The sequence below is a fragment of the Pygocentrus nattereri genome, chromosome 25 (genome assembly GCF_015220715.1).
Source record: "Pygocentrus nattereri isolate fPygNat1 chromosome 25, fPygNat1.pri, whole genome shotgun sequence".
NCBI classification, from domain to species: Eukaryota; Metazoa; Chordata; class Actinopteri; order Characiformes; family Serrasalmidae; genus Pygocentrus; species Pygocentrus nattereri.
Window position 1 is genome coordinate 14372216 of NC_051235.1, and position 15739 is coordinate 14387954.

The window sequence follows — 15739 nt, forward strand, 5'->3', positions numbered from 1 at the left end:
AATAATGCCTTAATTTAAATATCAAATTTTACTCAATTGCCCATCTTTAGTTGTCGATAGTTTTTTCTAATTTTTTTTCTTGGACAGCTTGGCTGCATGGCGTGCACACATTGCTTCATGTCACAGCTCCTGTGGTGTGTGTGTGTGTGTGTTTGTGCGTGTGTAAGTGTGAAAAGTTGACCTCATGTGTCGCTCACAGGATGTGACATCATTGCTGCCGCCCACTCTGCTTGCTTCATGCTCTCTTTTGGTTGCTAGGCAACCCGCAAGTCACTTTGTCCCAAGGATTAGTGAAGTGTAATATCATCTCGGGAGAAGGTGTGTGTGTGTGTGTGTGTGTGTGTGTGTGTGTGTGTGTGTGTGTGTGTGTGTGTGTGTGTGTGTGTGTGTGTGTGTGCGCGCAGCAGATGTCCTGTTGTGTGAGTCACGACCTAAACAGACCTATTCTACTGGACTGGGCAGACGTGTGAATGTGCGTCTTTTCTGGTTGGAGAGAAAGAAGATAGGAAAAAGCGCAGACTTGGAATAAGAAACCGAATGGAAGAAAGTCAGCTTAGAATAATCAGGAGAAGACGATTGTGAGAGAACTAGCAAAAGAGATTTTGAATACAAAAAGAGAAAGTGTTTGACTTGAAAGTGGTTTGATCTATTGGGGCCCGCCACTGATCCATATCACTCAGAAAAAGAAGGCTGCTGCAAGAGCCTGGTGTGTGAAAAGTGGAGATGTCACAGCCTTTTTTGCATTAGCCTGAGCATGTAAGGTAGGTCTAGTGTTTGCCTCTTATGACAGCACTTCATTTTGTATCCAAGCCTTTAATTGGTGTTCAGAAACATTTAAAGATATAGTCTGGCTGATAGTCTACAGGGATTTCATCTAACCTCAGGTATAGCCAAGACATGTCTGGTGTCTGAAGCTTCTTTACTATTACATTAGCGCTATGAGGCTAATGGACTTAATACGTTGTAGAAGCTTAGGTCACAGAGGACCCCTCCTGGGCCAGAAACACAGCATCACTGGCCAGAAGAGCTCATCAGCGTGCACCTTCTACAGAGGTACCATCGAGAGCATCTTGACCAGCTCCTTCATCGTGTGGTATGGCGCCTGCACCGTGACACTGCACCGCAAAACACTCCAGCGCATCGTGAGAGCTGCTGAGAAGATCGTTGGCACCTTCAACTCTCTCCAAGAGATATACAGCTCCTGTCTCACCTGCAAAGCCCTCTGCATGGCAGCTGATCACACTCACCTTCTACACGGCTTCTTCAGCCTGCCTCCATCAGGGAGAAGACTGTGGAGTCTCTGGGCCAGGACCAGCATGATGCCAACATGAAGTATTGAGGATTTTATGTCAAATAAACACAGAACCACTGCACTGGTCCCAGAGAGCCAACCAAAAATGGCGAAGCTTGTAAAGTAAAAATATGTGCGAACACTGTGCTGACTGACAAAACTGAATGTGTTCATGATGCACTCACTTCTGCGAACACCCACATAAACCTTTACTGATAAACATAGGAATGGCTGCATTTGTACAACAGTCTCATTAAGTCATACTGCATCCTAAACCACATTGACAAGTCCTTGCGACTTTTGTTAACCACGTTAGCCTCATAGCTAAACTGAAGAAACTTAAGTTGGACACGAAATATGTCTTGACTGGTCAGTTATATTGGGGTAGAAAAATTGTGTAAATTAGATTTTTCATCAAACCATTCCTTTAATACAAAGCTGTAAGTTGGTTAAGTAATAGTATATTAGGTATTAAGCTAGCTTGCCAACTCATAGGACTTAGTCTTTATAGTTCAGGAAACATACTAATGAAGTTTTACCAAACTGGTCATCAACAGTGTCTGTTTTATGCTGTGCACTGGTAGGCGTTTTGTCATATTAGATGTTGGAGACATGCTCCAAGTATGTTTTGTCACTGTCTTGGTCTTAAGCAAGATATACACAAACATTTGGTAATGTCTGCTTGGAATGACCGCAGAAAAAAGTGTTGTGTGGCCTTGAGCAGGACGTTTTGAGAGAGAGTGAAGACAAAGCATGCAGCAGGTTAAAGCAGGCATGTGCATACAATCCAAGTAATGAATCAGAACGCACACAAAGATGTGGTTCTAGTAGAATTGCACCACTTGCTTCCAATTCCTACATAGAATCACCAGACACCACTCAACGCCACTGTCATTCGCTGTTGGCCTGGCTTATATGAGACACCCAGTGGCCCATTCACTGTACGTATCTTTGCATTGAGTATTTTTATTGGTCTATTGGGCTTTTAAGTAAATGTGTGAGTATTCTGTTCCTACTCATGGTAGTTTATTACTCTATAAAGAACATATTGTTCTCCCTCTGGAATAGATCGAGAGCAGAAGAAATCACTGTGTGCAGAAGTTGGAAAGGTGCACACAATACGATTAAGCCTCAGGCATAGTTTTTCCATTGGAGGTTGAGCTGCTTTTGTTTGACATCCCTTCATGTACGCTTCCTATCATAGAGCCGCACAATGTATCTCTTGTTCATTTTTGTTTCAACTGCCTCGTCAATGTTCATAAGTGTGAAATATGCAAATAAGTCTCCAACCAATCACTGAGTGTTTTATTGTATGCTGTCAGCATCAAACTGTTTACATGTGTTTTGAATGTTTAAATGAATTAAGGCATTCACATGATCCAGAAAATGTGAACAATATTGGTCAAAAATAATGTACGCCAGTCTTTGAGTTCACTAATGTGTTTTGAACACAGTGGAAGGTAAAGTGTCATTGTGAAATGGTGTTTCATCCTTGCAACACAGCCCTAAACAGAATATTGAATTACCCCCTTCAGCTGCACCTTTCTTTCCATTGTTAAAGTGATAATTGGCTCAATTTGAGAATACTTTACCTGGGTAAATGGTTTTTTATTTTTTTTATTTTATTTATTTCATCACAAAAACCTAAAATTATGTCAAACCCGTTTTGCCCAGTATCATTCAGCTCTGTTGTTTCAGTCTAGGCAACCTGCCTTTTTACATTCCACTGAGTGTAACTCACATGACTGTCAACAAATCTTTTTAATATGGATTTTCATGTAGTTTATGGAGTAGCTTGATTATATGCTGTGCTTTTATTCATCAGCACAACTTTTACATTTTCAAAGCACACCAGGAGGAATGCAAATGTGTCACTACGAAAAAGGTCATCACTTGTCAGCCCTGAGTTTCTGCATTGATGTTAAATAGTTTATGCTTGTAACAAATTCACACTTCAAAAGGCTTTAAATGAAGTTGAACAGGTGCTTCACAGATGCAGGGCATTCATGCTTGCTGTAACTGCTGAATTTGTGCCGTTATGCGTCCTTACAGTTACATTTCACTTAGGAAATTATTAGCTTACAGTGGCAAGTACAGCTGCAAAAATTGGCAGATTTGTGCATTATTTGCTGAAAATTATGTTTTGAGTTTAGTATTGTAGCACTGTAAGATATATATATATATATATATATATAGCTTAGTATGTTACACACTGCATTAAAAGTTTTGTGACTGTCAAATACGTTGCTGAAGAAATCATTTAAATACTCATTATATAAAACAATATTATATGAGTTTATCTGTGTTTTGCGAGTGTTCGTGATCGTGGGCACTGAGCATGAAATCGGCACCTTTTGCGTTGTTGGCTTGTGTGGCTCAGTTTGGATGCGTGATAATTTAATTTCTAATGGAGAACATGGTTGACATAGCCACCAAGAACAAAGAAAGAGACAATCATATACTTTGTAGTTTGTAGTTGTAGTACTTTGCTGCTTACAATCCTGGCTAAATACAGCCACTGGAAATCAACAACACTAGATCTGGCTTCTTGTTGCATAGTTATTATTTGTGTCATAGTTACCTATTTGTGCTGACCAGCAGAAAGAAATCATCCTTTTGAAGCTGTTGTCTCGTTCCTTGGTGGTAGCAGAGAACTAGCAGATCTTCAGCTTCACCACGAGTGTGTATGGGCTTTAATGGAGAGTTGTTCAATGATGTAGGAAGAAGCTAAAAACGTCTGGCCCTGAGGTAGTGTTAGCAACCAGTAGTAACACACACTGCCTGTTGACTCATTGATGGTAAAAGTATATCACAGTCTATCATTTCTCACTGTCTTATATCATCTGGCCTTTTGATCTTTCCAAGCTTGGGTCACATTTGCAACACTGAGGGACTGGCATGGACTGATTTTTTGTGTGTGTGTGTGTGTGTGTGTGTGTGTGTGTGTGTGTGTGTGTGTGTGTGTGTGTGTGTGTGTGTGTGTGTGCGCGCGCGCGTGCGTGCGTGCACTGTTTTTTGTATACAAGATTCTGAGTATATATAGCTTTTTTGTTTGTTTTTTTTTTATGTGATAATGTTCTGTTCTTTTCTTTTCAAAACTGAGACTAAAGGGGACTTTCTGCTTCTGTTGCTTTCCTCTACATATTAAGCAGGGTGTTGTGTTTTCGGGTGGTCTCAGACCTGTAGTCTTCTATACTTTTTGGGTGTTATTCCCTCTTTGCAAAACAGATTTTGTAGAAACTAGAATAATAACAGATAATTATTCTGCATGTTTTGTAGCTATCGATCGAGTAACTAAAGTTTGGGCACAAACAGGGACACTTTACAATGCCCTCACAATGTAAATGAATAGTAACTAATATATATATATATATATATATATATATATATATATATATATATATATATATATATATATATATATATATATATATATATATATATATAATATTTGCTTCTTTAGCCTTGTAGCTCCAGTTAATAAATAATGTAGCTAGTAGAAGCTGATAACACACTCAAAGTAGTAGCCACCTGAGTTTTGTCTGTACCTTCTCTGTTCTTATAATGATGATATTAGTGTCAGTAATCTTATGAGCAGGCTTGACAGATGATTGGGCATTCAGTTTGCACAGTGCTAATTGGAGAGGTATAGACTTCCATTACTTGTTAGCTACATTAGCCTTATAGCTGCAGCTTATAACTGAAGAAGCAAAATTCACCAAACATGTCTTTGCTGATCAGCTACTTTGGGATAAAGGGGAAATTGGATTTTTTAAATTAGATTTTTTTTTTTTTTTTTTTTCCGCTGAACTACTGCTTAAAGGGCATAAAACAAGGAGATGGGGAAATTGCTATTCTCATTTTTAATGTTTATTTATTTATTTATTTTTTTACATTTTTATATATTTCCTCAGGAAAATTGTAATCAAGTTTGGCAAGAAGAAAAAACATAAGACTGAATCTTCTGATGACCTGTCTGAAGACGAGCCTCCGCCTCGACGATCATCCAGAGATGACGACTCTGTGAGCATATCTGTTTGTCTCTCACTCACGGCAGTAAAGATCTGGCGGGGGGGGTCAGGGATGATACTTCGCCCCCATCCCTCCTCCACCCCAAGCTCTCTCCCCAGATATAATTATCCTCGTTAAAAGCCCTGTGTGTTAATTAAGGCAGTATGCTGCTGATGACTCAGTTAGCCTGTCAGAGATAAAGAGGTGGCCATGTGGCAGTGAAGCATTTTGGGAAACATTGTGGCATGATGGTGACAGTGTTGGGGTTCTTTAATTGTTCATCCTGAGATATTCTCGTCATCTCACTCTTCATTAGCTCTAACTCTCTGACATTTAGGTCATGATATATTTGGGTACACGTGTACGGGCCCACACACACAAACTCGCACACGCACATACTTTGCTTGTTCACTCTCATTTGCTCATATATGCACGCTTATTCTACAGCTGGTTCTAATACAAATTTACATGACTCACCCACCTCACCACACACACACATTGACAGCATGTTTTCTCCATGTTGTGTCTTTATGTAGAAGCGTCGATCTAACAGACAGGTAAAAAGGAAGAGATATGCAGAGGAACAAGACTCTCGAGTGTCTGACGAAGAGATGAAGGTCATTGTTAAAGCCAAGAAGATCAATTCCCGCGAGCAAGCGGTCCAGTTGTTTGTGGTAAGAACACACTAGCTATATTAACAGGTTCTAGAAAGGTTTTTCACCAATGGTTCTGCAATATCTATCTATCTATCTATCTATCTCTCTCTCTCTCTCTCTCTCTCTCTCTCTATATATATATATATATATATATATATATATATATATATATATATATATATCTCTCTATCCTTCTTTCGGCTGCTCCCTTTAGGGGTCCCCACAGCGGATCATCTGCCTCCAGTGTGTGTGTGTTTTTCACAGGATCAACTGTTTGTTATTCTTTAAGGAACTTTAAAAAGTGTTCTATTAAGCAATTATAGTTATACTATAATATAATATAGTGCTACAATACTATATAGTTATACTATATAAGAAATACTATATGGACACCTTCAAAGCACAAGTAATGGTTTCAGAATTATGTCAAAGCCTTTTTTGTTTGAATAGGTTTAAAATCAGAGATCTTCATCTTTTGTTTTGCTAAGAAGTTTTCCTATTTGTGGCCTTGTTATTGATGTTTGACCTATTGAAACTAGACTTAAAAGAGGAAACTAAAATAACCTCAATTTAAAAACTAAAAGAAATGTCATCTTTGAGAGAGGACGGCAATGGTAATAACAAAATTGTCCAAATGTGCAATGTCAGTTATTTTTGCCATCTGTGTTTTCCCATTTCAGTCATGTTTCTGACACCTTTTAGCTACTCTAAAACAAGGAATAAACTTGGGTTGTATTCATCCTGTTTAAATTGACATGTTGGTTAAAATGCAGTAGTTATCTGTTGAAAAGAAGTTTATGAAATATGAAGGCACACAAAGGAGCGTTTACTTGTGTTCGCTGCGGCTAAAATCAAGTTGATACGTAACATTACTGTCCTACCTTACATGTACAGCATAAAAGCATGTAAAACGACAGGAAAAAAAAATTGATTTTATGTGGTGATATTGACTGTAGAGTCCTATGACCATGGTAGTGACCGCATTCGCTTAAGACAGCAATACAGCTGAGTAAATGCAATAACAGTTAATGTTTTGACTTGGTTTGTACTATTTAATATTTTTGTGTTTGTAGGAGAATCCCAGCGAAGAGGATGCCGCAGTAGTCGATAAGATCATGGCCTCTCGCATAGTGAAGAATGAGGTAACACCCTACTTATGCTGTTTAGTGTATGTGAAATGGACCCGTGTGTTGCTCTGCACACAATAACTTGTCCATGCTTTGTGTAAAAGGAGTATATAAGTCATCATAACAGTAATATTATATCTTAAATATAAATGTAATAATAAATGTAAATGTAATCTAATGTTTATTGTTCAACAGGTCTCACCAGGGGTGGTTGTTGAAGTGGAAGAGTTCTTTGTAAAATACAAGAACTAGTAAGGCAGCTTTTTTTCCCCATATTTTTCATGATTTCAGTGTTTTATGATAATTAAATATTCATGTTGAAATTCTTCCAGAAAGAAATTGGCTGTTGCTTGTGTCCAGTTGTGTTGATATATAGATGTCCTGCTGTATTTAAAATCTTAGATACTTACTTGGATGTTCTTGAGCCTAGTAAACTATTCCTGATTAAAGCAAATTCAGCCTGTTAGTGTATAATGTTAATGTTGTGTGAGCTGTATATGTTAGTTATACAAAAGAAAAGCCTCTCATACAGCTAATGAATAAGTCAAGATCAGAAAGCTGTTGACTGTAAGTGGGTGTATTTACGCAGGAGAATGCAAATCATTTTTTTATTGTTTGTCTATAACTGTTGTGTGTGTCTTTTAGCTCTTATCTGCATTGTGAGTGGGCTACAGAGCAGCAGCTAGTGAAGGACAAGAGGATCCAGCAGAAAATCAAACGCTTCAAGATCAAACAGGCCCAGAGAGCACACTTCTTTGCTGATGTAAGAACATAGTGTATGTGGGTTGCTCCCACCTTTACACTAAAAATTTGTAAATGGCCTTTTTGTGTACAATTTTTATGTATTAGTTTAAGCACGTCTTATAATGGTGCGCTGAGGCCAACAGGTGCCCTGGCCAGAACATTTTACATTTTGGCTGCTGAAAATGTCTACCCCTTAAAGTACTTTACATTTATTCAGTGCACTTGTGTTGTAGATGGAGGAGGATCCCTTTAATCCTGACTATGTGGAAGTGGACAGAGTCCTGGAGGTTTCCTACTGTGAGGACAAGGACACTGGAGAGGTTATTTGTTTTTTTGTTTTGTTTTTTATTTTTAACTGACCATCTTTAGTTAGCAATCAGTCATAAACCAGCAAGCTTAAAATCAAGGTTGTTAAGGATGCGACCCCTCAAAATATTAATTATAAAACAAGTGTCTTGATCTAAATGCTGATTGGCCAAGATGCTTTAGAACCCATTGTTTAAAAAGTTTACAAACAGTTATAAGCATGCACATCAGTTGAATTCTCTAATGCCCTGAGATATTATAAAGTGTTCCTTGTGTTGGTTGTGGAATGTAGTGGTGATGGGTTAGGCCGGGCTTGTGTATGAAGTAAATGGGCTGAAACCATCCTAAACATACCACAAATGAGAGCCTGGTTTTGTTTGAACCAAGTGGCTGATAACTGTATAGGTTCGTGATTATATGAGGAAAAACTGTGATGAAATTGCTGAAAAAAACGATGTGCCATTGAAAATTTTATTTATCACTTATACAAGGCCAAGTTAAAACAAAAACATAAATTCCCTGACCATAGCTAGATTTGGGTCAGTGTACCTCAGTAGCTCTCTAAAGCAGGCACAGTCCACCACATCCTTCTCTAAAATTTTGTACGCTCATGTTTGATTTCATCATACTGCCAAGAACTATATTTTCTTTCGGAGAAACTGGACAACGTTGTGGTCTGCCTAATTACTTGTAAATGTTTGCTTCCAATATGGTACATAGTTGTGCTGACATTCTCTTAAAAAGTGATCCCGAACAGCACTTTTTTTTTTCTTTTTTTTTTTTCTTTGTTTGGTTTTTTTTGTTTTATTTGTGCACTTAATTTTAAAAAGTTTTCTATAGGACTCTCGTGCATACAGTTCAAAAACATTCCTCAGCATGCATCCTATTGAAATATGAACTGTTCTGTATTGAAATGGGTTTTTGTTGTTTTAACCATTATCATTGATTAAACAGTTAACATTCCTAGTGGGTGATAATGAAACAAAATGGAAAGTTACAGACTATGCAATCAATTATTGGCTCCATGACACATTTTTATATACAATACAAAAGTATTCTATTATTTGAATTCGCAAATACTTGTTTTATAAATCTAAATGAATGTCATCTAAATAATGAAACGCACAACTCCGTAGTTACTTCGCTGGCTGGATGTGACGGATTACGTTAGCATAGGTATCAAATTTACTTTCTTTTGTTTCTAATTTTAAAAGGAAATTATACAGATATTTTAAAGTTTGAGTTATTGAAATGTAAATAAAGCTATTCAGCGTGTTTTAATGTAAAATAGTTAAATGTAGAGAAGCTTCATCAGATTTCTTTACAGTGGTGGTGATAGGAACTTGGTAACAACACAGTGTAAGGCATTTTATTTATTATCCAAAACAATTAGCAAAACCTCTGTGTGTCTTGGTTTTTGTTACAGTAATATTGATAATGGGGAAAATAGTAGTACATCTGGAGGGAGGAAAATTGTTTCTTTGGGAATTCTTTTGCTTTATAAAACAGCTGTATAAATAAAGAAAATGTATTTCAAGCCTTACACTTTGGCCAAAACTAACAAAGCAATGTCTGTCATCAACCAGCAAATTCGTGGCCCTTTCATGAATGATTCTCTAGTATGGCGCATTTCACATCAAACAACTGTATTGCAGCATTACAGCCGTGTTACAACATTACATTAATACAACTATTACTTTTTATCTTAACGATTGAATAAAAAAAAAATTGAATTTCCCATAACCTGATAATGAGTCACTGTAGGTTAAAACTAAACACCTTCTACATCATTGGAACAGTAGCAGTGTGTGAGCTCAGAAGACTTCATCTTAAAACCTTTTTTCTGCTTTGAATATTTTGTAACATCCAACTAATTTAGACTCTCTATTTCCATGTCTCAAAATAGCCTATTATTTATTTCTTCAGGGCAATGGCATAACCTGAACTTGTGTTTTTGCTAGTTGCTTTTCATTTGGAAGCATAATTCAATAGGGAGCTAGTTTAATCTGTGCTGAGCCAGCACATGCTTTGAGCACTCAAGAACACGGATCTGTTGGATTTATTAGCCTGTATTTCTTGGAGCAATTTTTTTTCAGGGAATGTGAGGAATTGTTTTGCATTGTTGCATGTTGTAATGGCTTTGTCAGTCAAGGGGTGTGTGTGTGTGTGTGTGTGTGTGTGTGTGTGTGTGTGTGTGTGTGTGTGTGTGTGTATTATAGCCGGTGGTGTATTACCTGGTGAAGTGGTGTTCATTGCCATATGAGGACAGCACCTGGGAGCTAAAGGAGGATGTGGATCAGAGTAAGATTGAGGAGTTTGAGCAGCTGCAGGCAGCGAGACCAGACTCCAGGAGAGTAGTAAGGACATCTTTTTCTCTCTCCAGCAGCATTATTATGTGCATATGTAACTGTTTGCAGAATTACATCAGAACCAGTCTTAACACTTCACCTTCTCTCTTTTTCCAGGAGCGCCCTCCAGCGAGTCACTGGAAGAAGCTTGAGCATTCGAGGGAGTATCGTAATGATAACAGTCTCAGGGATTACCAGCTGGAGGGGGTCAACTGGTTGCTCTTCAACTGGTACAACAGGTCAGTGTGGTATCTTTGGACTATACTCCTACAGTTCCTTTTGTTGTGTCCTGTCTGTGTACTTGTTTTTTGTTGCTGGTTCAACTGGATATAGAAGTGGGTCTCCCCAAGTCTCTATGCTATCTATTAGTGTGACAACAGTGTTTCAACCCTGCTTAAAGCCCCAGGTTTGTGGTGTGTAAGCTCCTTTTTTGAAAGCATAGCTAGTTGGTCAGGAGCTGTTCCAAATTTGGGAATTGTTTATATGTTTTATTCCAGAAAGATTGTCAGATAGGAAGTCTGCTGTATTGTGTAAGGAAACCTACAGAGATTTGATTTCTGCTGCAATTGGTATGTCCAGTTTTTGCTTCTAGAGCAGCAGCAAGTTCATTCTAGGGATGTGCACGGGAGTCAAACCATTCAGTCAAATGCTGCTTTTATGTTTTAAAAATAAAATGTTACATTTTTGCTTGTATTCATGAGTAAGTATGTGTATTACACTCTGCTTCAGAGGTACTCTGAGCCATGAGTACCTGAGCGTGTATCTGTTGCCAAGGATGCATTGTTAATGACGTGATTGAGGCGGATGTACTATAGTTTTATTGCTAACTGGACTAAAAATTCTAGCTGATGGTAGCTATGTCCAGAAACAGTGGATGTATATTTCTTTGGCAAACTAGCATGTTGGCACATCTTCCACTGAGGAGTGCCAGTATGTATAAAGGTGAATCCTCATCTGCATCCAGTGTTGATCAAGTTGGCTGTAGTTTTAGCACACATCTAAAGCAGTAGCCTCTTCAGTTACTCATCCAGCACAAAAGCTATGGATTTTCATCAGCTTTTTTTGTATAGTAAAACACGTCAAATGTCTTCTTCTTTTTGCTGCTATTTTTTTGCCGCTGATTTAGCCTTGCCTGCATTTAACTGGATATTCAGATATCAAAATTAGTCGGAATGCACATCCCTACTTTAAGCCCAGTACATTGTGCAGTACAGAAGATTTGGTTGTGAGACTTGGGCCAGTATAGAATATTTACCATTCCCTGTGAATAAACAAGTTTGCAAGTCAGAATGCAGCACTTTTTTCTTTTTGTCTCCCAGTTTTTTTGGTATGTTTATACCCTTAGTTTAGCCACTCCTTTGGTGAAACATTTTGGGCAGCATCAGCACTATATAAATGAAACTTATTTTCTTACTAATTTACTTACCTTAAAAATATTGCTTATTTCTAAATATATTTTATGATTATACTCATAGAATTCATTGATTTGACTCATAAAATACCACATACTAACTGCTTAATTGATTTTCATGGAATTTATTTAAACTTGCTCGTCTTTTATGACAATGACAGTCTTGAACTTCTCGATGTGCATACAGCAAAGCTTATAGTAGGTTGTGAGTTTCTTTTTAGAATTTCTAGCTCATAATTATGTATTTCCCTACATAAGAGTGAGAATTATATTCAGGATGTAGATGTGTGGTTACCTGTCTTAAAAGTATCGTTTTCACAGTGTTCTTTTGCAGGGCTTTAATCATTGTACATATAATTTTTAGTTTGATTTAGCCAAACCTCTTGTTTTTTCACAGGCCCCCACTGAATGTAATGAGAGGGTTATTTTGCAGCTAAAGAAGTGTGGCCCTGGAGAAAAACAAGGAGTGTGCTGTAGAGTGTTGATGGATAAAGGTTTTTCTTTTGTAGCATTTAGTTATGCACAAACCCAGAGCTCGTATTTCCAGAAAGTGGTTGTATTCTAAGCAACAAATTTGTTATAAGTCAGATTGTTTCTTACCTTTGAATTGACAGCTCAGGGAAACCCATGATGACACTGAAGTTCATGACAAACTGCTGTACTTTTGCTGAAACTTTTTGGTTCGCTGGTAGTCAGATGGAAGGTCACAATACTGTGCATTAGGGAGGGATATTTTGGTCAAATTTGATGCATAAAAAAGGTAAAAGACTTGCGAATTGTCTTGTGTTTTGCACCTTAGCTAATGTTACTATCCTTGTCAGGGATGCATTGATACCGCTTTTTTCAGACACACGTATTTGGTACTCATTAATAACAAGTCTGGTACTATACTTGGTAACCTATTTAAAATTAATAGTGCAATGTACCTTAACAGTTAATTTGTTAAAATCTAGTTTATTTTAAATGACATGCTTTAGCTAGCTGTGCTACATTAGTAACCTTTGATGCGTAGCACTGCAGTGGAGAAGAGCGGGCTTAGCTCTTCATCAGAAAAGCACTTCAGCTCTAAGTAAAGTACGTTTCATATGTTTGATCTGTCTCTTTCAACAACGGTCTCTAGCTCTTGTACAGCAGGAATCACATCTGAGGCTAAAGCATCTGAGGAGCTCACTTTAGAGAGTTTTATGTCTGAAGTATTTTGTTCAGCTGGTTTAGCTGTAGTTGAATGTCCTCTAAATCCAGACAATACACTGGGTGATTTTAGAAATCTTCCTCTTTGGTAAGTCTCATCATACTTTTGAATAGATGGTCACGTATGGACAAAGCCTACATTTTTTTTTTATGTTCACATTGTGCAAAAACCCTTGACCCATGCTTAATGAAATGCTCTTGTTTATGAAAAATTTCAAATAAAACTGATTCAAAACACGCTGCATACCAAGTACTGAGCAAAGAGAATCTGTGCAGGGCTGCTAAAAGCCTGGTGGTTATGTATATTGTAAGACAGTACAGTCTTCTTACATTTTATTAAAAAAAATAAAATGTAGGAAGACTTGCTACCTATTTTATAAAAAAAAATCTCTAATATGATGTTTGGTATGTCAACATGCATAACGTTCTTAACTTTGCATGTTAAAAGTTTCAAAATGTTTTTGTAAGATGAACAGATATATTAGTGTAGTGATTAACCAACGATACATACAAGCATTTAACCACATTTTATTCCAAAAGCAATCAGGAACGAAGAGAAATGGGTTAATAATTGTTAGTAATTTCTGTTTACTAGGTAATTGTGATGCCCAGTACATTGCTTTTTGGATCTGTAGGAATCCACAATATAGCAGTACAAAAATTCAAAAGAGAGGTGTAATGTTAACAAAGCAGGTAAATATTTTGGACAGTCAGTTTTAACTTACTTAAAAAAGCTGTTCTGGTATAGTTTTGAAAAACATTTAGTGTGGAGCCCTGCTATTTGAAAATTAAAAAATTCAGATTAATCTCTAGTGCATATATGTAAGTAGTGGTGGTGCATATATGAGTAAGTGGTGGGAAAAAAAGAGAGAAAGCATTCATGCTCATGTGACAGCGAGACGGTGTGGGGGTGTGTGTCAGGACAGGGCGAGGGAGAGGTTTTTCACACAAGGGGGATAGATGTGGATCCGGGCGCCAGATTGTTAAGTAGTGCGGAAGAGGAGCCAGTGAGGCGTGCAGCTGACGGCATGTCTGAGCCCACATGCCAGCCGCACACACACACACACACACACACACACACACACACACACACAAGGAGCCCGTCTCATCTTGCACAAGCACATATATATACACACACACACCTGTCTCCTTTCACAGGGGCAGACGCACTTCTCACAGAAGCATTGAAATGCTTAAACACACAGACACAATCTAATTTCACACTACTGCTCATCTCTCTAAAGCTGCTGAGTGTATTAGTTTTCTTTAAAAGCAAAACAAATTCAGTGCATCAATTCAGAAATGTAAAAACAAATCTCAGTATATGCAAGAGAGCTTACTGTCCTGGCTGCAGGCTTTGGATTATAGTTAATAACTTTCAGTGTTGTCAAAATACTGCAGTGCTTCCTGTTTTCTGCTGAATGGTATAATGATAGGCTTTCTCTTTTTTTCTGCAGGCGTAACTGTATCTTGGCCGACGAGATGGGTTTGGGGAAAACCATCCAGTCCATTACATTTCTGGAGGAGATCCACCGCACAGGGATAAGGGGACCCTTTCTCATCATTGCCCCGCTCTCCACCATCACCAACTGGGAGCGAGAGTTCCGTACATGGACACACCTCAACATCATCGTCTACCATGGCAGCGTGCTCAGCCGGCAGATGCTGCAACAGTACGAAATGTACTTCAGGGATGCTCAGGTTAGAAGGCGTTCAGACTCAACTTGAGCTGTAGCAGTTATTAGACGAGTTATCGATAAAGTGCTCATGTAGATTTTTTTTGTGTGTTTTACTTTTTTTTCTTTCTTTTTTTTTAACCTATTTAATGAATGGTTTGCCAAAAAATGTGATTTGCACAATTTACTCCGCTTATTCCAGTTGTACTTGGTTTGTCCAATTTGCGTTACGTTCCTGCTGTAACTATGGAATCCACATAAATACACGTTTGCTAGCAGGGTTATCCTCATAGCTCCAGGTCAAAACTGAAGAAGCAAAATTTGACTCTTGCTGTCTCATGGGTAAGTGGGAAATTGTGAACATTTTTGCTAAACTGTTGCTTTAATTGTTCTGTCATGTTCATACAGTATCCACATTGTCCATAAAACTTTGAATACTGATTTACATATCTGTGTAAAGGAGCATGTGGAGAGTCTAGTTGCCAGTATTTGGTACAACAGCAGTACTTTCAAGTTACAAGTGTGATGTTTATAGGCCAATAGCCAGAATACCCAGAGCGTCCAAAGTGTGGGAGTTCTTTAGCCACAAAGTAATAATGTGGTGCAATGCAGTCTATGCAAAGTGAGATGATATTCAGCACATCAATGATGTATGAACATTTAAAGCATACAAAGCACCCAAGCTTTCAACACCTATTATTGATTAGTCAGTTAATCTGCAAGTTAGATTTCTCGATTAATTGAATGTGCCCTACATTCAGCTATACGCACACAATTGCAAAATTTTGTGTGTGCTAGTAGCTGTTAAATGTAGTACATTCAGCAAAGCAACAAAGATGAAGATAGCTTGCTGGGGTATGTCATCCTTGTTACTTTTATCCCCATAAATACAAAGAGAAAGTGAATTCTCATTGGGGAAAGCAGAGTTCAGCATTGGTTGTGACAGGTGAGATTTGCAGACAGGTGAAGAAAAGAGGT

The 15739-nt window shown here is 37.9% G+C and overlaps 1 protein-coding gene across 7 annotated transcripts in view; it reads left to right on the top strand.

The window, feature by feature from the left end:
• The window catches only part of chd9 (chromodomain helicase DNA binding protein 9), a 97948-nt gene that overhangs the window by 55345 nt on the left and 26864 nt on the right, over positions 1 to 15739 (top strand). For all 7 annotated transcript variants that reach the window (XM_017693199.2, XM_017693200.2, XM_017693202.2 and 4 more), the window contains 9 exons: positions 5206 to 5314; positions 5839 to 5976; positions 7032 to 7100; positions 7281 to 7336; positions 7731 to 7848; positions 8063 to 8149; positions 10355 to 10492; positions 10601 to 10722; positions 14543 to 14786. In XM_017693199.2, the coding sequence (XP_017548688.1) occupies positions 5206 to 5314; positions 5839 to 5976; positions 7032 to 7100; positions 7281 to 7336; positions 7731 to 7848; positions 8063 to 8149; positions 10355 to 10492; positions 10601 to 10722; positions 14543 to 14786 (1081 nt within the window). The remainder of the gene's footprint in view (positions 1 to 5205; positions 5315 to 5838; positions 5977 to 7031; positions 7101 to 7280; positions 7337 to 7730; positions 7849 to 8062; positions 8150 to 10354; positions 10493 to 10600; positions 10723 to 14542; positions 14787 to 15739) is intronic.